Source organism: Gallus gallus, chromosome 1, assembly GCF_016699485.2.
Source record: "Gallus gallus isolate bGalGal1 chromosome 1, bGalGal1.mat.broiler.GRCg7b, whole genome shotgun sequence".
In the NCBI taxonomy this organism is placed as follows: domain Eukaryota; kingdom Metazoa; phylum Chordata; class Aves; order Galliformes; family Phasianidae; genus Gallus; species Gallus gallus.
In genome coordinates, this window is record NC_052532.1 from 117,984,510 (window position 1) to 118,009,098 (window position 24,589).

Consider the following 24,589-nt stretch of genomic DNA (forward strand, 5'->3'; position numbering starts at 1 on the left):
CTCTGTGGGTCAATGCAGCAGCTGTGCTCACCAGTAGAGCAGAGGATACCTGTGAATATAAAAAGCATGTAAATCTTGTCAAATGCTGTAATAAAGCAAAAAGGATCCTTTTTTTGGTACTGACTAGAAAACAAGCACATTCACATGTTGAAAGACTAAATACTGAAGTAAAATTCATGTTTTGTCTAAATAGGGACTTCTGAATACCTCCTTTGATGTTTAAGATTTGTTACAGCAATTCAATAAAACAAAAATGAACTCGAGGCTTCAGATCTTACAGAAAAATTGAAAAAGGCACGGGCATTTTACTGCAGTTTCTGAATAATATCATAGCTTCCCTCTTTTGCACTATTTGAGGTTTGGCTTAAACTGGGAAATAGCAGATACGTTTCAGAGTACAGAAGCACAAAAAACAGAAACAGTTTTTAAACTTGCTTCCAGATTTCCAGAAACTAAACTTTCAAATAACAACCTATTTTTTCCTTTCTCTCTAAATGTACCTACAGGAAGAGCTGCAGTGCTTATGCTTCATCAAATGCATGTATCTTATGTTCTGACATCTGGTGCTTTTCCAAATTATGGGCATATCTTTTTTCCTTTTTTATTCCAACCAAGATGTTACGCTTTTGACTTCTTAAACTAAGTAGTATTTCAAATAGTTGAACTATATGTCAGGTTATCATGAAACTGCATGCACGACAAACAATTCCAAATCCACTGATTCCTCTAAAATACGGAATTTGAAGTATGAAATAAATCTTTTCCACATCAAGATCCCGATGATAATAGTTAACCATTATTGATCAAAACCACAATAGCTCCATGTTCTTTGTAAGTATATTACCTATATTTGTTTTGGTCCCCACCACTTCCTATTTTTTATCAAGGATGTTTAAAACTACAGGATCCGTTCTAGCACAAAATAAATAAATAAATAGAATTGAATCGCAGATGAATACACATGTATAAGATTTATGTAGAAAAATAACACAACCCTAAGCTTGTCTTAAGTATTCTTTTGCCCTCCCCCGAAAATATGTAACCCTATTTCAAAACGTTCATCTGATAACAATGCTGCTGTTCACGTTCTGCTGGCTGTTTATGCAACATATATTGTTACACCACAAATATGAAACAATACCGTAACTAACATAAATGTTTTAATTCCAACTCCACAGAATCCTATTTATGTCAAATATTATTTGTTTTTATCATCTAAATAAACTAGCTTAGGCTGTCACTCACTCCTTTTTATTCATTTTTTTTTTGTTTTGTCTTACTGTATGCATCTCTCACAAAGTGAAAAATGTCTATTTAAAGATAAGTGGAAATACTACAGCACGCAACAATTTCATGTCAAAATAATTACATTATTATATTCTGAGTTAAATAATATAAGATAGGAAAACATTTTGATATGCCTTTGACAGTTGTAATCCTGGCAGGAACAAATCAACTTCTTCCAAACTAATTTATACCAGATAGAAACAAAGAGCTCCCAAGCCCAAACAGGCCTTCTCCGTCCAAGTCCCCTCACAGAAGTGGGATACGACAGAAGGAAATCCTGCTGTGTATTTTCTCCAAGGCTGAGCCAAATTCTGACCTGTCACAAAAGACTAATTAGCTCTCAAGAGGTAGTGAAATTATATTAGCCTGAAATAAGACATGCTAACCTATGAGATGGTCCTGGAAATAAATAAAAAGGGGGGGAAAAAAAGAAAAAAAAAGGGGGGGGGAGGAGAGTACTCTCTCTTTCCATCTCATTGAACCACTCACTATCATGGAATGATTGTTTCTTTGTTAAAAGAGGGGACTTGAAAACTGTGAAGGTGGAGGCACTGCTTGTGAGACAAAGAGGTAACAGCTGAGGTCTCATGTGCTTTTGTGAAATACGTACTCCAAATAGTTTCTTGGGCACTTTGGTTTCGTGGTAGTAATACTCAGGGGCTTCAAATACGCCTTTTTATTCCCCCAGAAATATCAGCTGGTATTGGCTGGCACCACCACATTTTTCTGATGGACAGATGACAAAAATGAATTGATGAACTACTTTGTTTAATAAATCAAATTTAAGCTGCACTGAGATACTCAACCGTATAATGCTCCATTTTTGTATTATACATCATGTAACGTTTCTGTGTGTCCTACAAAATAAAATTAGTATTTTCCATGCCATTGTTCTCTACATACCCTCGTAGTCCTTATTAAAGACTTCATCCACGCCCATTTCTTAGAGAAAAGAGCATAACTACGTTTTCATCATGTCTTTGACATAAGTGTTTTGTTTTTTAAGGACACAGAAAGATATTTCAAAAGAAATGTCTCCTGTGCAGTTATTATGCTTCAGTAAGTATAATAATTAAAATAATTTTATTTGTGGTATTAATTCAAATCTTGGAGACTGAATAAGGATCTGGTTTTTACAATCTGAGTTCAAAAACAACGCATCTGTGTGTTTCTTCTAAAGGCCTATGCAATTCAAGCTGCTTTGGAGACAGTCTTTCCCCTAGGACTTGTATGTTCAGTAGATACAAGCTGAAGTTCCTGCATTCAACAAGACAATGGCAGATTCACATCACCTGCAAACCCAAACTTGGGAGTTTACAATAGATTCTGTAAAGTAAAACAGTTGCCTTAGAAAGCAGAGAAAAATCATACAAAGATAGAAATGTATACTTGGAATCAAGACATAAGCTTCACAGAACTTAGAGTTTACAACTCCAATGACTGATTTTCTTCATGCTTCTGACTATTTCCCTGCTGACATGTAGGTCATAATTTTCTCCCTTTTTGTCAGTATCACAAATTCTGATCACTTACATTTTGTATCACCTCTCTCACATGCATTGTTTCCTGTTATTCAAAGTATTCCTCTGTATTTTAATATAGTAACACACTAAATGAACATTTTCTATCATGATGAAGGTATGAGAAAGTTTTGTATGAAACAGTTTCCATCTGCCCAATATAATAAAATACTAGGACAAAAGAAGCATACAGTGTCCTAAATATTACTACTTTTTCCCTTAGCATGCAGTGAACTACTTTGGTTACACACTGCACCGTTAAACATATTTATAAATTAAGTACATGCAATAGCGAGTAATAAATGAGCACATAAACACACACACACATATATATATCTAAACAGAAAAAATAATTTTTAAAAAAAGCAGTTTTACTCAATAAAAGAAATTTTTGGTCCATGAGAAATCAGCTGCATTCTCCATGTCTTCAGGGAAATCAAGGTTTAGCTCTACCTACACATGGCCATAACCAGCATTTTCCCAATCATGTTGATAGCCGACACCAGATACCTGACCCAGATATTCTCAACACACTACGAAGAATAAAGTTACGAAGGTGATTACTGACAGCATGCAACCTGCTCTAACGCCGGCTACAGAATCTTTCCAACTAAAAGACAAAACATATCAATGACAAAATCACAGAGGCTCTGAATCCCTGGGCAATATAGGCAATGTCTCAGAACTAATTTTATGGGAAATAATAACTAAAGACATAGAAGTCCTTCCACAATGCTCTCACGCTATACCGGTCACGAGGAAAGGGAAAAGGAGAGCTGGTGTGATGCGTAACACCATACACCATCTTCAGTAGGTCACTGGTCTTTTAAATAATCTCTAGTGAACAAATAAGATTTCAGAAAGTTTTTAGTAGATAATTACACTTCCTGATTTTGTAATTAGTGGAACTACATGTAATTACATAATAATTATGACGGTAATTACGTAATTAAGATGTATAATTATGTAGTAAAAAACATTATGGAAATAAAAGCCATCAACTGTATAAGCACAATACATTTTTAAAAATAAATTCTGTATCATCTGTTTAAAGCTACCATTTTCCTCAAAATATCAAAGTGATTATAAGCCATCACTGGCAAGTTCTAAAATACATTTCTTATGCAACTTAAAAATCATACAGATAATTGTACCTTTTTTTAAATCTCTTTAAGACCTTACATTTATATTACCCTTCTGATGTCTAGGTGCATATATACCAAATGGATTATACAGAGTTAAATTTTTTGTATTTATATTTCCAATTTCTACCACAATATATATATTTTTAAAATAGCATCAATGTCAGAATTCTGGTATCTAAAATACAGGATTTTTTTTTAATTACACTGCCCGATCCATCAAATTTAAGGAGAAAGATGCTCCTCTTGCACTATTCACTAGAGAAAAGAGCTTATGGCTGTGAGAAGCAGTAGTCACTAAAAGAAGCCATATCGCTTCTCTCTTGCATTGAACAAAACCCCAAACTTTACTAAAACAGATGAAATCAAAAAGACAAAGGTCTCTATAAAAACAATCAAAGTTGCGTATGAAAAACAAACTATAAAGAAAAAATGGCTTTAAAGATTATTTTCTGTTTCAAAACATGAGAGAACTGATAAAGTAACCAAACTGTATGAAATCAAATAACCTAGGCTCTAAGTACATAGATATATGCCAACTTGTTAAGTAAGGAATGAAGCCTGAAAGGCAAATCAGAAGATATTCCCACAATCAGTAGCAGCAGGGTATTTATGTGAAGAAGTCAGATAACCATTCTAGTTCATGAAGAGTCAGTTAGTCAAGCCAAACAATTCACTCCACCAGGAACATTAAGCACAACGTGCAAAAAAAAAACCCTAAAGTCTTCATTAATCAAAACTACTTTATTGGAGGTATGAGCCACAGCAAATGTACTCCTGTCATGCCACACAGTTCCCACACCGTGGACATATCACAGCTGTTGTAACTCATTATTTCTATTTATTTCACTCACAAGCAGTGAAAATAATTCACAAGAATTTGTAACTCCCAGAGAGGTGTCACAGCCCATTAAGCTTAGCATTCAGAGGAAGGGTTATAGAAATGTACAGCGAGTGTAATGGGGTTTCACTTAGATTTCACAGGTTTAACAAAAAGATCCCACAAGCAGAAACAGAACACAGGAAAACAGTTATGCACAAGACATTAAAATGTCAAATGAAAAAAAAGTGTGATTGCTATGGAAGGATAACTTAGGATTTACAGATCAGCTAACCGCCCGTACACTGTATCAAAAGGCTCAAAATCCTCCAATGAATATTTTTTTTTGCTTGGAGAAAAGATAGCGAGACTCAAAAACACACCAGAAAGTGATTTTTTTTTTCAAGTCCCAACACCTTTCTCTACAGGACAACGCATGAAGGACAAATGAACAAGTGCTTCCGCAGAGCTACCCAAAGGTTAAATTCTTGAAAATTAGTATTCTACTACCTCTTCAAAACAATACGATTGGGAGACTTAGTACCTTAAAACAAATGTACACAGCAGTATCTTTTGGGATGTACATGACTTCTCTTCCCATGGAAAGCACACCCAATCAACTACATTTCCTTTCTTAGTTATTGCAACTTTTTCATAGCATTTTTGCCTATAAATACATGTCTAGTAGTTATGATGCCTGAAGCCTCCATTTCATTGCCTCAGTTTCTCATACATACAGTCCTTCCAGCTCTCTCACACATATGATGTCCTTCCTTCATCCGACTGAACTTGTACACTACTGCAGAGCAGGAACATCTTGCTCAGGCCCATTCATTCAGTCTCCCTCAACCTCACCATCATCACCAGCTGACAGGAGTACATACACTAAACTACAAATTGCTCTGACAACATCTCAATTGCAATCTGTCTTCTTTGAAAGATTTACAATTATTCTTCAATTAAAAATTCAGTTTGACCTCCTCCTTAGCGCATCAAGATGAGAACATCCCATGTTGAAATTATAGGATGCACACAAATATTCACAGCTGGGGTTTTTTTTTGTGTGTGTGTGTGTTATTTATTTATTTAATTTGTTTTGTGTCTAGGACATACAGCATAGAAGAGAGTCATTTTTTTCCCCAACAGAATTTTGCAGCTTATTCCTCCATAAAGTAAATTAGATGCTTCCAGCGTTTGTATGCGAAGATGAAGCAAGGAACATACAGATATATAGCTGCTATACAAGTGCAAAAACATCCTCTCAATATGCCTTTGGATTTACAAAATCATAGTCCATAAGAATACGACCACAACAATTGCATTCCACTTTCACAAACTGACATATACTTTGAAGATGCAGGTCTCCCCAACAAACAGGAACACTTAATCCCTCTTTCCCAGGCCATCTCCCGTCCTCACTTTCTTCTACCTATCTAATAACCTGTTATGTCCAAACTTTTTGGAATCCAATAATCAGAGGCTCAGTGGTTGAAAATATTCTGTGAAAGAATATACTGCAGCATCTCTGCAATTTCTGTCCCCGAAACACCTAAATGCACTACAAACATCACTTGTGACCTTCTGTCTCTTAGAACTGGGATGGTGGAGAAGCGGCGGCTTTCAGTTCCATTTTCTAGCATGAAACAGAAAAGACCTATGATAGGGATCCTGTTTCTCTTCAAAAAAAAAACCAAAAAGCACCACGAACAATCTCAGTCATATTTATACCCAATTTTTGAATGATTTTGCAGCCACTGTGAATAAAGAAACTGCAGCATCCCTATCCGAAGTCTTCCATGAAGATTTAATTTATGCTAGGAGGGGGAGCTAACTAGAGACATCTGTGTGAGGCACAGTAGTTTCACTGACTTTATGTGGGCTCCATTTCTCTTCATTTTTAAAGGTTTTCATTTTACTGTAGAAGCAAAATGAAAACAGTAATATCTTTGAATATTTAACAATACCAATATTTGAATGGGATAATGATATAAAGCTTACTACACTTTATTTTGATTTTCTGATGACACAGCCATTAAAATACATTGGTTTCCAATTCTGAATTTAAAGCACACAAAAAGCGTACTCCTGGATTTAAACACCATGTGCTAAAATCACTGCTGGTTTACCTATCCTTTTTCCATCCAAACGAACAGAGGATGTGACTACTTTGCTACTCCTACTGCTTCTTGCTGTTCTCACTGTTTGCCTAAGCAGCAACATCTGTTAAAGCCACAAGCCAGCTTTGAAAACCTCTGACTGTAAGGAAAAGCTGAAAACATTTTGAGTACTTTACTAGTCACAATGGAGCAATTTTTCCTTTCCTGATTAAAAAATTAAATCAGAGCAAACAGACCTGACACTATTACTGGCAGCTGTAAATTAGTGGTTTTGGCACAGAGATATTGAAAATTAAATTGGTTTTGACCTGACATTGACTGCGCAACAGTCTCTAATTTAAAAAGACTGCAAAGGAATTTCAGAGTTACACTTCTGTAGTATGAAAGCTTAGAACCTCGTCCACCTTTCACAATGTTAACATATTAAACTGTATCATCATCATGAAGGACCTTAAACTTTCAGATGAATGGAAACAGTTGCTTGGAGAATAAATGCAAAAATTAATAATGGTACTAATAACTAATAATTGTATAATCCAGATACTCCTGGATGTTATATCTGGCAGCTAACTTCACCAGTCTCTGTAATCATAAAATGTTGTGTAAACCAAACAGCTTATTTTTAATTCTTACAGGGAAAAGATGGACCAAAACCTAGCTGTAAACATGAAGATGACAAAAAGTAGATTAATAGACAAGAAGGGCTGAAAAGAATTTAATCATGTCAGCCACTCTAATTTCCTTAGGTAACAGGACCCAGAACAGATATCTAGTGGAGGTTACATACTAACTTCAGTTTGGCTTTTGAAATTATCTTCCATGATATTAAAGGCAAACCCAGGAAACGTGAATGACATGATGGACAATCTGTATTGTGCAAATGAGCAGAAATGATAAAAAGAGCATTAGTAGGCACCTGAATAAATACAATATACTGGGGAAGAATCAACATAGGTTGATAGGCCCATCTCACAAACCTATTAAGAATATCATAAAGCGTTGAACAAGCATGGGGTCAAGATGATGCTACTAATATTGTCCATTGATTGATACTATCTCACTACCTAAACCTTTTAAAAAGAAAAAACAGGTATGGTTAAAGAGGGAATAGATAAATGACCAGCTAAAGATAGGAAATAGAGCTTGAGTCTAAGTGGTTAATACTCGTGATGGAAAACAGTTACCACTGGAGTTCCACAGCCATGGATTATATGCATAAGTGACCTGGGAAAGCGATGTTGGTAGTCAACATGCCAATTTGCTTGTAACGCTATGCTATGCTAGAGCCCACGGTAATGAACGCTCAATAGATCTTATGAGACTCAACAATCAGACAATGAAATGGAAAATTAATTTTACTTAGATACACATAAAGCAATACATCTAACATCATTTTTTTCTAAGCCTCAGTTACTCAGAAATGAGCTCTAACACAATTACAAGCAGATTCCAACAGCTAGTTCCATGAAAATCATCATGTAAATGTTCAAGGTACGAAAGGTACAAAACAGACGATTTCCATAGGTCCCTTCCAAGCCCTACGATCCTGTGATTATGTGAATAAATTCAGGATTGTTGTTGAAAATGATACAGAAGATAGCATACAGGTTTTAAATAGGCAAAACTCTCCAAGAAAAATAACATAATATTCATCATACACAGGACAAGCTTAGGGAAACATTCACCTTAAATATACAGAAAAGATCTCTACATTAGATAGAGAAGAAGAAACTGGTTGAAAAATCTATTATGTTGTAGTATCTGCAATATTAAAGCATTGGTTTGAGTTTGTCTGGTTTGTTGGGTTTTTTTTTGCTTTTTAAAATTTATCCTATCTTCGCAATGCAGGCTAGACAGACAATAGTATTGATCCTCTTGCAGGGAAAAGGAGCAGGCTGGATGACTTTTGAACTCCCACTGACTTCACAATTATTCTTTTAGATTCCATTTCAATAAATAACATAGACCTTCAATATAAATAGCAGAATAAACAGAAACCTGTTCTGTAATTACAGTTCTCTATTTTGCAGAAGCAAATACAGAAAATGTGGGTGAAATAGCAGTGAAATCTCAAGGTTCTGAATGGAGAGAAAGCATGAATTCCTTCAAATTCCCTTCCAACATTTATATCCTGAGTGTCTAGCAACTGAAAACTTTTTCTAGAAGAACACTCCAAGATGAATAACAACTTTGAACTGCTAGCAAGAATAAGAAAAAGCTACAAGAACAAAGAACTACTCTGTGGAAACTCAGAAGTTCACGTGATTTAGTTTTAAAATAACCTCCCTAAAAATAATTTTAAAAAAGCAAAAAAAAAAAAAATCCCCAAACCAAAATCAGAACAACAGTAAATAAGTGATTTAGCTACATACATAGTAAAGAGGAAAAATAAAGCTCATGGAACCCACCATCTTTGATAAGCGATGCTGAACACAAAATGGCTTGTGAAATATGGCATGGAATTTTATTTTTTTTTTCACGCTTTGTGTTCATAAAGGGAGTTCACTAAATAAACTTATTTCAATAACACAAAGAAAATCAGTTACATCTGTTGCGAGAAAACAGAACACTGGTACTTATAAAATAAGGTGACCCAAAAAGCTACAGGTAATTATTCTCAAAGTCTGCGTGTATTTTTAGACTAATAGAAAGATGCTTTCCTCTCAAAAGATATCTGAAAAATAGGACATAATTGTATATTGTATTTGTTCAGTTTGTCTATTTGAAGAGCCTACCAATTTTCGAAGGCAGACATAGTAGATCTAATTAATCTGGTCTTAACACTTGCTGCAGTACCAAGCCTGAAATCACACGATGACTGAATAAGATTATATAAAAATAATTAATCTAGGTAAGAAAAATAAAAAAAATACATAGTGCTGAGAAAATGAACCATCCAAGAAAATAGGAAGTCATAACAGAGTTCTAAAATTTCCTCAAGAATTTCTCTAGATACTAATTTTATTTAACTTTCTCCAACTAGTGTTGAGGGCCTGGGAACACATTCTGATTAAGGCAGACAATGAGAAACTATGTGACTGCAGAAGGCATCATACTATGTTTCAATACACTTGAAGTTTAAATTTGTAGATGAGATTAAGCAGTCCAATATGAACAAAACCAAGAAAATTCAAGTATGACAAAACAAAGAAGCAAAAAAGCCATAAACCTTAGATATGAATGTCTGATTCAGAAGTGACGGAAGGAAAAACATCTCAGATCTCAACATTTCTTTCATCAGGTAACCACAGGTTAATGGTACAATGCAGCTATGACCTATGAGCTATACAGGAAAGCATAAGTAGATGTATTTCCATCAAATGTACAGATGCAGTGTACAAGACACTGGACAGAAACCATCCAGAACACCAGGTAAATTCTAGTTCCTCACAATGAAAGATGAATCCAACCTAGAGAAGACTAAAAGACTAAGAGGAAGGATCATGCAGCAGAGAGCTGTTCTTACTAATGGAATCTAGAAGTGTATTAATTTAAAACAAAACAGAGATGCTACCACAATTTCTAAAAGCATAGCAGAGAACATCAGGGAAGGGAAATAAACATTCAGTAAGTGGACAAACACTAGTTGAACAAGTTAGAATGAGAAAATTATAGTGAATTTTCAGGAATCACAGGATGAGTGTCTGAAACACATTCTGAACAACAGTGAAAGATGTAGAACCACCTACAGGTTTCAAAATGAGACCTGTGATGGTCTGCTCTAGCAGGGGAAGGATACGATCACCCTTGAAGATGCATCTACTCTTATATCCTCATATTAGGTAGATACACACCAAGTTATTGAGTTTCAGCTACTAGTAGCTACCATTACGTAACATTCCTTCAGTATATCTACAAAGTTGTACTAGACTGAGATGATCCCTCAGAGTGGCCTTCTTGCCCTAAGTGGGATTAAGAAAGGAAATGGAAATCTCTAAAAGAAGAAACAGGCCAGAATCAGACAATTTGCTTAATTGAGCATTTTTTTTTAGCTAACATGTTAAAGTTGTTTCGCTTTTCATATAAAGCTCATCAAAATTACATTTAGAAAGAATGACTTTATTTAGTCTCCTTCTATCACCCAGAAACTGAGCTGGTGACGCAGAGAAGGGGAAAGATTTCTAAGGCAGAACAGCAATCAGAAAAGCTAACTATAGAGGTAGTACTTTTTCTTAATCAGCACCACCAAAAACACAGTGGAAGTGCTCTCTGTTAATGGTATACTTTATAGGTGGGCTCAAAACTCAGCTTTGTTCAGAATTCCACATCAGCCATGCACTAGCCCACCATCACAGATGCTCTTCTGTCAGCTTGAGAATCACTTAGCCACACAAAATGCCTATCTTCATTATAGCTTAGAGATGTCTTAGCTCACAAATACGACGGTTACTGGAAGATGACAAGAGGAAAAAAAGTCTTCCAAACATCAGCATAAATTTTGTACTCAACAGAGCTCTGTAGGCAATTAACATTGCTGTTTTCCTGAGCCATCATTTTCATCCCTGATAAAAGCGGTCTCTTACATAATACCTGAATATGTTTTAATTGGCTTATTTTAGAAACTGTATAGTTATAATTAACCTATTTACTGAAGTTGACGTATCCTTCAAACCACATGCAAAGAGATTTGTCCAACGGCGTAACTTTCAGGCAAAGCACTCTTTCCAAAGTGCAATTGCTCTGTAAGTACAGAGACATATAATCTTGAATCTGTTATTCCAACCCAACACTCTTCTCTTACAAATGACTCCCACAGTCCTACTTTCTTCTATTTTCTCTTCTCCATTACAGCCTAGTAGTTCAGATTTGGAGAGTACAAATGGATAGCTGTAGTTTCTAGAATGTGAGCTGCTTTTGAGCTACGTTTAATTAATTAATAATTTAAACTTACCTCTATCCTCTTCAGTAATCACTTTATCCATTGCATACTCCACATCAAAAATGTACCGGTAAAAGCACAGCTGAGTGTACAGGGCCTTATCAGAATACTGCAAAATAAAAAGGTAGTAATTACAAACCCCAGTGATAAGTTTGTCTCCTGTACTTATTGCTCTCTCTGTTAGCAAGAGGTGATTCTTTCTGTACTTTTCTAAAAGATATATTCTGCATGTAATACTATTAATACTATAATACTATATTACTATAACGCTATCATTACTATTACAAAAATATTTTTAGCACATCTCTGTATGCTTTTTCCTCGCAATCGAAATCATTTATGCAAATCATACTAAACTTATCCATTATAAACACACAAATCACGTTTACCTATTCTTATAGACACACATACCAGTATGACGCTTTGGGACCAAAACAAAAGTTATAAGAAAGATGGCACAAAGTAATAACGTTCTTGCTTTAGTACACTGTACAATGCAACAATCTCAAAAAAGGAAAAGCATTAATGTATATTTTTGATGAATACAGGTGTTTGGCTGTATTCCCTCCCTCCCCATTCACACACACAGCTGTAGTTACATAAATTGTGAAAAATTCAAATAAGAACAGGTGCATATACACCTTTGCAGCTATGTCATCACCTTGCTCTACACATCTGTGGAGGGCTACTGCATGTTAATAACTACACCTTTAGTTCAAAAATCTGCAAGTGTGTACACGTGGAATATCATATTCAATTAAATGCTCTGAACGTCAGTGATGTCAAGCCTCAGTGTTATTACTGTACTTCAAAAGTACGCCTGTATGCATTCATGTCACTGCTGCCACTCTGTGCATTAGGATATTGCTCAAACAGACATGAGATCTACCTTGCCCACACTACAACCAGGCCCTTTAAATTAATTTTTCTTGAACTCTCATTTAACAAGACCACATTCCAGTCCCTGCTATTTAAGATAATGATGTTGAAATATTGACCAACAATGGTTTGAAGACTTCTGCATCACAAACGTCTTCAAGAATGAAATAACTATAACTGCATCAAACATGGAAGTACCAATTGTTTTAATACATTCAGTACTTACATAGATATGAATTCTTGAAGACTTTCTTGATGAACTACAAAATCAACAAACACCTAACCACCACACATTAGATCAATGTTAAGTTGACACTCAGTATACCACATGGAATATGAGGCTGAAAACACAGAAGATCAGCAACTGGCAAAGTATTTCTGTTTATTGGAATTCTGCTTTCACTTAGCTTTTTAATTTTCTACCCAATCATGCCAACTTCTGTTACTAAATTCAGCTAATTTTACACTTCTACTGACAGGTTATACAGTATCTATAACTACTAAGCAACTCATGTTGAGACATTTGACAACTATTACTACTGCTTTGTTATTTCTTTATATATTTTAACGTTACACTTTTTTCCACTTCATGTAAACCTATTTTAAAAAAAGACACACAGAAGCTTATTTTATTCCTTATTAGCTATTCTACGATATGCATCATCATTATACTATTATACACCAGTTATTTTTAGTAAATCCTGATTACTGCTTCCTGAAGAAGAAAAAAGGAGGACGACAGCGATTAAGTTATTTGTTTAGTTTTTTAGATTCAGCTGTAATTGCTGGTACACATCTCCCTGACTGCACACATGAAGCAGGTTGAATAGAACACTGAAATTACCTCCTTCATAATAGTTTGTTTTGATAATGTATTGTGTGTCGAGATGATGAGAAACAGTTGCTGTCAATTTGATTAGCCATTATATTTTTATGTTAATTGCCATTATTGGGTCCATTCTGTTTAGTGTCACCATAGAAGCCATACAATGTTAGCATAAATAACAAATTGGAGTAAATTAGGAAGATATATTTTTGCCAATTCATTTTAATTGCCCCTCAGTCCTTCCGTCGGTTAACGCAGCTGTTGACCCATAATAAGCGCTAGGTCAATATAGCTGCTTGTCAATTCAGAAATGCAAAGTGCTGTGTTGCTGGTAATGGATATACAACAACCTTTGCCAGCCAACTGAAGCAAACGAATGACAACCCACACGAAAGAATAAAGCACCAGCTATAGAGTTTAGTGACCTGATATTAGTAGGCAGGCTAATTGAAAGTCACTGCTTAAATGGATAAAGAAAATACAAAAATCGGTATGCAATAATTTATACGCACAGACATATATATATATAAACAATCTATTATTTTAACTTTTTTTTTTCATTTTTTAATTGATTATGTGCTAATAGTCCCCTCCCTTCAGGTTCCTGACACATTTTTAAATTAGTTATCTAGTGGAAAAGACAAGGTTTTTTTTTTCATGCAACGATGAATATCATGGTATATTTATGAAGCTAAACAACAGGTGACTTAAATTTAAAAGAGCATTAGGAATTACTTCTATCGTCACTTTGTGTATTTCCTTAATTTCTGATGACCTATAAGTTTAAAGAAAAGAAAAAACTCTGTAACTTCAAACCCAACTTCACACTTAATAGTAAATTTTTGTGCAAAGAAAACTTGACAGCCCTTAAGTTACCATCTGATCTTCTCAGATTTTCTATCATTTATGCAGTCCTTCTTACCATAAAAGACTGAATACTGAGGACAAGAAAATAAAACCTTATTTTGAAGTTCTTATTTGTTCGATGATGTTTGATTTCTTGATTTCATTAAGAACTGATTTCAGGAGGTAAGTCTGCCTCTTTGACAGCTTCCATTCATGGAAAGAACACTCTGTACCAAAGCAGCCAAACAACCTTTTTTTTCTTGTATTTAAAACATCAATAAGCAGATACAGGAACCAAAGTCATGTAGTTTGCAATCACCATTATTCATTCCCATGACAGAAAAATTACATTTGTATTAGAAAAATAACACATGAGAAAAAAAAAATCATTGTGCTTGGCCAACAGGTAATCATCTGAAGAAATCTGGGTTTGATATGATTGCAAAATCAGGAGGACAATTGCAAATCCCTAACCTGCCCTCTCAGGAAGAATCTGAGATCACAGGGATTATCTAGTAAGAAAACAATAGTATCTTAATAGAATCAGTACATTAGAAACATCAGCAAAACAAATTTTCCCATGAATAAGGACAATAATAGGGCACCAAATGCTCAGTCATAAAAAAAGAAAAATCTTGCTCAGCTGACATACACACCAGCAAACGTTCACTAGAGCATGCATCAGGAAAGGAGGCTGCAACATATTTGTATTGCTGGTCAGCTGTGCCTCTACACATCTGAATCCACTCTGTCTTGATAGCAACGAATAGCTTAGCATTTGTCCTGTAACTGGTGATGTTTGAACAAAACACTGAACTGAAAGGTAGATCTGTCTCATCTTCTGTGTCACAGACTCCTAAGAACTCAGCTCCAGAGCAAGGCCACACTGTGTACTTGCTCCACTTCTCTCTCAAGGCCAAAATTCAAGCAGTGAATGGCCTTAACTCCCTAATTTCATAAAGGTAATCAGAGAACAGGGGATTTACAGCCCTTCTGGCAAGAACAGAGGATCAAGCTTGGTTTGCTTAATTTTGCACAGAGCGTGGGAAAGTTTCCACTGCCCACCCTTACTCCAACTTCTTAATACCAAAACTTATTCGATTCTCAGAAAGCAAGGGAACAAGATGGATTTCATCATTGGCGAGCATCCTTCCTCCCCTAAAGTCATGAGAAGTTAACATGCTCTGTCTCTTACTAGCACTTCTCTTGTGGAAGAAATGTTGTAGGCAGCTGTATATAGGTATTGAACTTAGAAGGCCTCTCCCTCAGTGCTGGCTGATTGAGATTCCATCCCAAAGAACTTCAAAAGTGAGGTGCCTAATTCCCTTCCATTTTAGTAACACAGGAGCCTGAACAGCTAACACACCATCTTTCGAAGTCTCTTCAGTAACTAAAGGCAGTGACCTAGAGAATCCAGTTAAGAAAGGTATAAGGAAATAAAAAGGAGAAAAACAAACCCAAAAAGAAGTTGATGAAAATTCACAACAGCTAAGATGCAGAAGACTGAACTAAATTCTAGTTCTGATGTTTCGCTCACCCAAATGCAGTGTTATTATAGCAAATACACTTGAAACGGCATGTAAAAGTTCCATGTCTGAAGATATACTTTTGAACAGGCCAGAAAGCTAAATACCACTACTTAGAACAATTTTCTTTGAACTGTTGTCAGTTCCTATATTTACCAAAGAAAGACGTGATAGTCAATGCCTTCTAAGATGACCCATATTCCTTTAAACTCAGTTTAAGTCTTCTATTCGTTCTTTGGTATCTCTCACATTCCCATAGTTCTCCATGGTCCCCTCACACTCACAATCCTTTACACTATTTTCTGATTTGTCTTCTGCACTTTTGTTGTCCTCTGTAATGGATTCACCCTCAGTTCTGCAGGCCCTCTCTGAGCTGTTCTGACTTTGTACTCCATCAGCCACTGTTTTCAGTTGTGCCACCAATGGCTTTTAAGGATGATGAAGGCAACAAGAAATAAAAAAAAAAAACATCTCTCATTCTAGTTTGCTAACTCTATTAGATTGCTTTGCATAGGAGATAATTTCCACAGGCTACGGATTTTATTTGTATTACTTCAATTAATTATAATACAAAACAGTGGCACCACTTCATTAATCAGCTGCTTGAGAGAGTTACTTTTGCAAAGTCTTTTTGGTAATTTGATTAGAAAGAGCTATGGCTCTTACTATTATGACATGATTCACTATGTCCAAACAAACCACTTAGGGCTAGTTCTTAATACTTAAAATATAGGAAAGAAAGAAAAAGAAATAGAAAAGAAGTCTCTTGGCAGAAAATTGTGTTTCAGAGACTTTCGAGGCTCGCATGTAGTGGAGAGAAGCATACAGGAAATACTTCAGTGCCTTGAGAGGCATTTCCTCCCCTCCCCCTTAGAAAGATGCAGTAATTAAAACCTAATTATTATCTTCATTTTAAACAAAACCTAAAGTGAATACCAATTAATAACAACATACTAATGAGCATCTGCTGTGATGAAATTGAATATGAATGTGCTGCAAATTTTGGGTAATTTATTTTTTCGGGGAAGTGCCACTGGTCTCAATCTACTTCTGGAAGATTGTATAGACTGCACACATTTTCCATCATCTCTCTTATGTGCAGCAATTTCTCTTTTCAAAAAGAGGGCACAGCTCAGCACTGTGGATGTTTATGTATCCAAATGCTATCCATGCCACGGTGATTTCACGGCAATAAACTGAAGCACAAGACCACGTTTCACACACCCTGTGTATTCTCTTGTAGAAACAGGCCAGCTGCGGCACACCTCTGACACAGCCTCTAGTTACTACCAACCTCTGAAGGTAAATGCTCCTTTAGAAAACAACCCATAAAGTATGGACGTCCATAGAAAAAAAGCATGACAAAAGACGGAATATTCTTGGATATTACCAGATTTATTTTTTCTCCACTAAGTAACTGAAATGACGAGAACTTGTACTGGTTTAAGTGCTGTTTAGTAATTAATCAGAACGTTACAGATTACAAAATCAGCATTACAAAAACTCTGAATTGGAATTCCAGCATAAGAGTAAAATGGGTGAGGAGCTGGGTGAAGAAAGATGAAAACTCCTGCTGACAAGGGACACTACACTGAATAATGGGGTTAACAGAATACCTCCAAGCATGATTATTAAGATTATTATTTCTAAATGTTTTCATTTAGTAGGTAGTGCAGACCATGGCAGGACAAGGGGAAATGGGTTTAAGTTGAAGGAAGGAAGATTTAGGTTGGATATCAGAGGAAGTTCTTCACTACAAGAGTGGTGAGGTGCTGGAACAGGCTGCCCAGAGAGGCTGTGGATGCCCCATCCCTGGAGGTGTTCAAGGCCAGGTTGAATGGGGCCCTGGCCAGCTTGGTCTAGTATTACATATGGAAGTTGGGAGCCCTGCCTGAGGCAGTAGAGTTGGAGATTCATGATCCTTGAGGTCCCTTCTAACAAGAGCCATTCTGTGATTCTATGCTTCATTCACAAAAGGAAAGAAATTTAATAGCAACATTTATTTATTTATTTATTTTGCCATAATAAAAGCTGAATGAGTTATCTGAAACTGGAGAGAGTCATATGCCGGAACTGCTCTGCTGAGGATTCATAAGATGATATCTCAGACTCAGATAGGAAAGCCCACGGAACAGACACACAAAATGCAGAGCAAGTGACAGTAGGATAGACAGGACTTACCTGCAGAGTTCCAGAGGAATGCAAAAATGAATCTGTTGGAAAACTAGTGGTGGTAGATTACCTCTTCTTAAAGCTGACAGTGTAAGCGAAGACACAAAATAAGCACTGATCCTTTTCTAAAGAGATAGGATGTTTTTTGAACAAAAGCACGGAGTGTCACCTGTGCTCAACTCAAAATTTCTCATCTTGCTAGGTATCCAACCCTATCCTCTATTCTTAGTCTCATCTCAGTATGTGGCAAATCAAATTCAATTCATGAATCCAGCAAAAAGTCACTTTCTACCTAATCTGGAAGAAAACCAACCCACCAAATTTAATGGCCTTCCTGCATGGACAACAACTGGCACAAGGCAAAATAGCAAACCATACTGCAGTTGATGTGAATAAACCAAATAAGCTGCTGCCGACAAAGGAAGACAACATGTCTTCCTGCGTGAGGGGCTTAGGCTCTGCCCTGCATCCCTTACTCAAGCTCATCTAAGCAGCCCAATGAGACCTGGAGGTGTGAAGCCTTGAATAATAGGAAATGACTTGCCTCAAACACACACCACATACAGATTTCGTTCTGATGTGTTCTATAGACTGAAATTTTCAGCGTTGAGATGCTTATGACTAATTTTTTGTTACTAAAACTTCATGCAATTATACAAAAGAGTCAAACACACGAAACTTAAAGGCAGAGTCTACCACAACCTCAGAAACATTATCTGCTCTCAAGTACCTTTTTTCTAAGAACACTGCAACAGTAACCAATGAGACTACACAGACTCAAGCTGAAAAGATTTTGCACACATGTAGGTGTATGTGTACAAGCATACAGGTCTATGCACTACATAGGTATGCCTACACATTTATCTGAACACAGATCATACATATGTACGTATTGCTACAAATTCTGAGAAGTCCAGAAACAGCCTTTACAGTGGATAATGAAATTTCTAAAAATAGATGGTTTTCATACAGAATGTTTAATGGATTGATAAATAAGACCACATGAGATGGTGATCTTCCAAAGTAATCAATGTGGCATCTTTGGTCAGTTCGTCCATTCTAAACGAAACAGGCCTTACCAGTAAGCTCAAGTATTTAACTGTTACTTTCTATACTACTCGGTTTTTAACCAGCAACATGACTCCAACCGGAGGTATTTCAAGTATGGCTTCGTAGGTCAGGTGGATGGTTGACTGTAAGGGTCCTTTCCAACCTAAATGATTCTATGATTTTTATAACTGAACTTTCCAAGCCCCAAGCTCTGTCCCAGCAGACTTCGAACACACAAGCATCCTTACATAACGGGCTTGCAGAATACCATCAGCCTCAAGATGCAACCCGCCTGTTGAACCTATGCAACATACACCATAATTGTTTTATCTTGGGAGTTTATGGGTAGCTCATATAGTGCAGAAGAGAACCTAGGACAGTCACTGTCATATGCATACAAACATCTGTAATCTTATATTCTGGTTAGAAATACAAGATTTGGTTTTATCCAAATAAAAACTTCACATTTTAAATAAGAAGAAAGAAACCTTAAAAAAAATTAAGAGCGTAATCTGCAGTACAGCTCACAGATGTGGAGAGGCTGCAGAATATTTGCATTCTCCTTCTGGAAGTAGTAGCATTGCATAACCAAGGGATTTGCAGATTAACCAGTCTGGAGCATGAAAATTCATTCTACACTTTCAGATGGGGATTGTACAAAAAAACCTTCAAGCTATCATCTACAGCAGCAAGGTTAAGACTTGAAGTTTTTCCACATGAAATACAAATATGAACTTTACTGGACAACTGATGAAAGAGACACATTACTCTGGAACGGGACTCTTCCAGTAGCATGCACAATCAAAACCACACGACTGCACCCACACAGATGCACTGAATGTTACTCCAGAGAAGCTGATCCCCAAATCATGTTTTGTTTTTTTTTAAGAGCCTTTGATCAAGAGTATTTGCCCACTCAAAATAATTTGCTGTTTAAAATAAGAAGCGAGCAAATACACTCTTAAAACACATCCTCTCCTTGGTATACAGGACAATAAATAAATAAATAAACAAAATCCATGCTGATGTTTTTTAAGACTAAAGCCATCACCTTCAAAGTCATTAATTTCTGCATTTCTGGAATTACATGATCCTCGACGATCTGGAGTGGACAGTAAAAAACAGTTCATAAAAAAGGCTCAGTGAAACCAAATTAAACTGCAAACCACCTCTGTAAGGCAAAGCTGTTCCTTGCTGCAGAAATATAAGTACCATGGAAAGTATTCCCAATCTATCTCAAGTGTTACAGAAGAACCTAATACAGATCCAAAGCTGTGTCTTGTTCTAGAGAACTGACTGATCTAATCATTGAATGAGGAGCACTCAGCAGTTAACTAACATTACTTACTCAAAACACAGAGGACATAACCACACACATAGGAACATCTCATCAAAGAATAGAACTCTTTGACCCATCAAGCAATTTCATTTATTTCCATACAAAATTCTAAAATAGTGTTTGTTTTTTTCCTAAGATGAAACATTTTATATACTTTATGTGAAGGAAAGGCTACAGCAATGATAGAAAAAAATAATCCCCATAAGCAAATTGGCTTATACTCATTTATTTAAATTATGATTTTGTTAAGAAATGGGTTACATTGCACTACTTTCCTCTAAAATAATTTACTAATATTCATGAAATGTTCTTTTTTTTTAGCTGAATCTTGATTACCATTCAAGAAACACAAGTACAGCATTTAGAAACTGTTTTATTAGTAAATAAACAACACTATAAATAGGCTGGATACACAAGCAAATAAGCTTATCTAAATATGTTTTAGATGTAAAAGCATGCAAGTGAAAATAAAAACAAAAAATGATTTGCAGAGAGGGAACTGAGAATACTGCTTTGCATTACCATATTTCTGTTTCTCCAAACTCAGCGAGCCCCTCAGCTCTCACTCCCTCAATTCCAGCTTTTAGTCAGGGGGTCAAAATGTTTCAAAAGCTACTTTTCCTCCCAACACTCCTAATTTCTCAGCTTTTAATGAACTACTCTTTGAGCTCACCTACTCTGATTAACTGAAGGAAGGAACATGTCTGCTGCAGAGGATCCCACTTTGTCCAAAACAAATTTAGCATGCCAGTAAATCCTAAAGGACTTGTGGACAATGTCCTGATTCTCACTGATCTTAATTTCTCTTAAAAGTTAAAAAAATAAGGAAACTAGACTGGTATGAATACCTATATGAATATCAGTATTCATTATACACCATGAAATATTTTGCTATTAGATCAGAATTATCAGAAATTGACTGAAGTCCCCATCTCTATGGTGCCAACAACTTACACAAGCAAATCCTTATAATTCTGAAAGACTCTGCAAGACGACTGCTTCAGATGGAATGGCAAATAGACTTGCAATAAAGTTTATTTAACTTGCTGAACTTATTCTGAAGCCAAGATGTGCACAGGTGACTCCTCTGTTAAGTAAGATCTTTATCCCTGTTAAATGCAGAACAGTAAACTGCCATTTTTCCAGTTTCCCTACTTACTATTTGCATGATGTCTCCTTGCTTCTCACAAGTGCAAGGAGTCCAAGTTGACCATTGCTAGTAGAGTTATCATCACAGAGATGAAGCTATCAGGTTATTATCAGGTCTTTTTATTGCTAGTTATCATACTACAGGCACTTAGATGAAGCCTAAGAAATAAATTTTACGTAAAACAAATGAAAAAAGGATACTTCCATGAAAGACATCCCCATTAGATGAAAACTGTTTGAATAGTGACTTTAAAAAAGCTTATACTGACTGTATTTTTAAGAATACAGATATCCTTAAACTGTCTTCAAAGGGTTACATTAATGTTTCCACACTGTAAGAAACTAGTGACAAACAGCATCTGATAGTAACTGATTTCTCTAATGGGTAACCCTTTCAAAATGATTGTTTTTACTTGAAGCTGAAGGAGATACTGGTTTAAATAAAAATCACTGGTACCTATAGGCTGAGAAAAGGTATCAGGCGTCAACCTGTAGTAACAGCCTACGCAATGCCTAGCTTTGACTGAAAGTGCTGCAGTTACAAAGTCAGTAAGAATAATGGTGGCATAATTTTCATAGTGAAGAACATTCCGTAGTGAGTTCTCTCTCTTCTGGAGAAAACAGAAACCCCAGACACCACCACCAGCACTGAACCCAAGTTAAAGAAAATCTGAAAGGTCATATACACTCACAACAGTGATGGAAAAAAAAAGATTTTCCTATAGTGCTATTCTCTAATAGAAAATAATTTGTTCTTCAGTGCTAGACAAGGCCAGAGAGGACTTGTGATTGACCTCCATCTCTGCAACAAGGTGTTTAGCCTTCTGTTAACTTCAGCTCCCCTGGCATCTGGAAACAGTTTTTACTTAAGAACAACAACAACAATAAAACTAACAGAGTGGTACTAATGCTTTACATCAACTCTTTCTTTCTGTCTTTTTTTTCTTTTTTTCTCTTTTTTAATGTCCTAGATATTAGGCCCTTCCCTCATACTAGGGAATCTGAAACACACAAACTATAAAAATGTCAATCATGTAACCTTATACTAAGTAAGGCTGGAAAAAAAATGACCTTAACCTTTAAAGTATCATGCAGCACCCCAGTGCCCAAATTATAGGGAATGAATAAACAAGCAAGGAAAAGGACATTCCGTTTTAGTATATGGATGCCCAGAGCAGCTGATCTCAGAGGATTTCATAAACATATTTGGAAAAAGTAATAGGAAAAATGTAGCTTACGGAAGTTTCTGGTCCAAAAAACGTTGTATTGATAAGTTAGCCATCTTTATAAGCTAGACAGGATCGTAAGAGCACCTAATACAATTTACTTACTTCAAACTACAATTTCAAGAATCAACATTATTGTTTTATACTCTCAAGACTCTTTCATAAATCTTATGTAATAAAAAACCCCAATCCACTTCTGAACAGCAAGGTACTGGTATGGCAACCTTTGCTCACAAATAAGAGGCTGTTCAGGTTGTGGGCAGGTCCACAGTACGCATCAAGGTAGTTAGGAGCGTGCCCAAATCAAAGACAACCAAAGGAACTGTTTAGAGATACTGCAGTTCACCTGTTTTCCACAAGGAAACTCATCATGACTTTTCATCTTCCTAATAAATAAAGACTCTTGGTAATGAGGTTGCATAAACACCAAGATCAATTCTCTCACATGTAGCCAGCTGTGAAAGTTTAGTATTTCTTTTACTTTTACAGATTATTGAAAAGACACATTTTTCTTCACTACCTTTTCTTTACAGCCTTATAATTTATTCAAATTTATATATCTACTCAATTTTATCTTCATATCACTGTATAAGTGGAAATTGTTAGTGGAAAAGCATGTCATCTTTAATACATCATTTGTTTGCAAGGCTTCAAGATTATATTATCTTCATTAGATCATCCATAACTTATTGTAAAGTAATGCACTGGATACATTCAGTCAAGAACCATTAATTCTCTTCTTAAGGTTTACATCACTACAAGAGAGCACTACAAACTATTTTATTTATTTATTTATTTATTTTAAAGTTTGGGAGATAGACTGGGTTTTTTTTTAAAGATTTGTGCAGCCAATAATGCGTAGTTTTGTTCCCATAGTAGGGCTAACAAGAGGAGGAGACAATTCTTTTTTACCAAAGCTACTTCATTATTTGGAGCATCACTATTTCTGCAATTGGAAAGAGACAATGCTAAAAGCTTGCTGGAAGCAATTAGGTTAGATAACCTTCTGTGACAGCAGGAACCCAGCCAAACCCTATACAACTCATTTTCCATGCCAACAGACTATTTTGTTAGGTGAGGATTTTTGAGTGGTCTTCAGCAAGAACACGCTAGCCTTCCCATCCTTACCATTCAGTATTGCTCTATATTATGCACTAGCTGAAACTTCTCAGTTGACTTAACAAAATCACCCATGTAAAAATCTAACCAGGGGTATTAGAGCATCAGTGAACAATAAAATAAAAATCTGACAAAATGGCAGCATTTTCTCATCCATGTGGAAGTACAAAAAAGTAGTCTTAACTGCTTCTGCATTGCAGGTATTCAGAAACATGACATTCCACAAATCATCTAGATCATGAAGGCAGAGTAACCAAATGCATATATGCCTTTTCAAGCAAGAAGTTTAACAACTGTCAATCCATCCAGCTCATGAAAAACAGAAGCAGACTTTGACGTTCTACATGAAATAATACACAGGGCAGAAAAGCATTTTACCAAAGTATCTCAACCAGTTACCAAAAAAACTGAAGTAGTAGTTGCCAGATTGTACAAAGACTCAAAGGAAGCTTAAGGTTTATGAGAAAGAACATGAATATTTCAGTTTTGTCCAGCATCAAATATAATACATTCTACAGGCCAAACAGCGCTGAAGGTTTCATGTAGCACCCAAATTATCATAGCACAAGCTGTTTATAACTTGTTCACAAAATAAAAATAAAACTGAAAAACACTAGCCTGATACTGGATAATATCTGTTATCACTACTGTTCTACTCCTAGAACACAGTTTAACAAATGCTACTTTAATAG

General features: G+C 35.8%; 1 protein-coding gene across 2 annotated transcripts in view; it reads right to left on the reverse strand.

Moving 5' to 3' along the window:
* POLA1 (DNA polymerase alpha 1, catalytic subunit) overlaps positions 1–24,589 on the reverse strand; it is a 191,627-nt gene that overhangs the window by 29,742 nt on the left and 137,296 nt on the right. For both annotated transcript variants that reach the window (XM_015302675.4, XM_015302671.4), the window contains exon 36: positions 11,778–11,874. In XM_015302675.4, the coding sequence (XP_015158161.2) occupies positions 11,778–11,874 (97 nt within the window). The remainder of the gene's footprint in view (positions 1–11,777; positions 11,875–24,589) is intronic.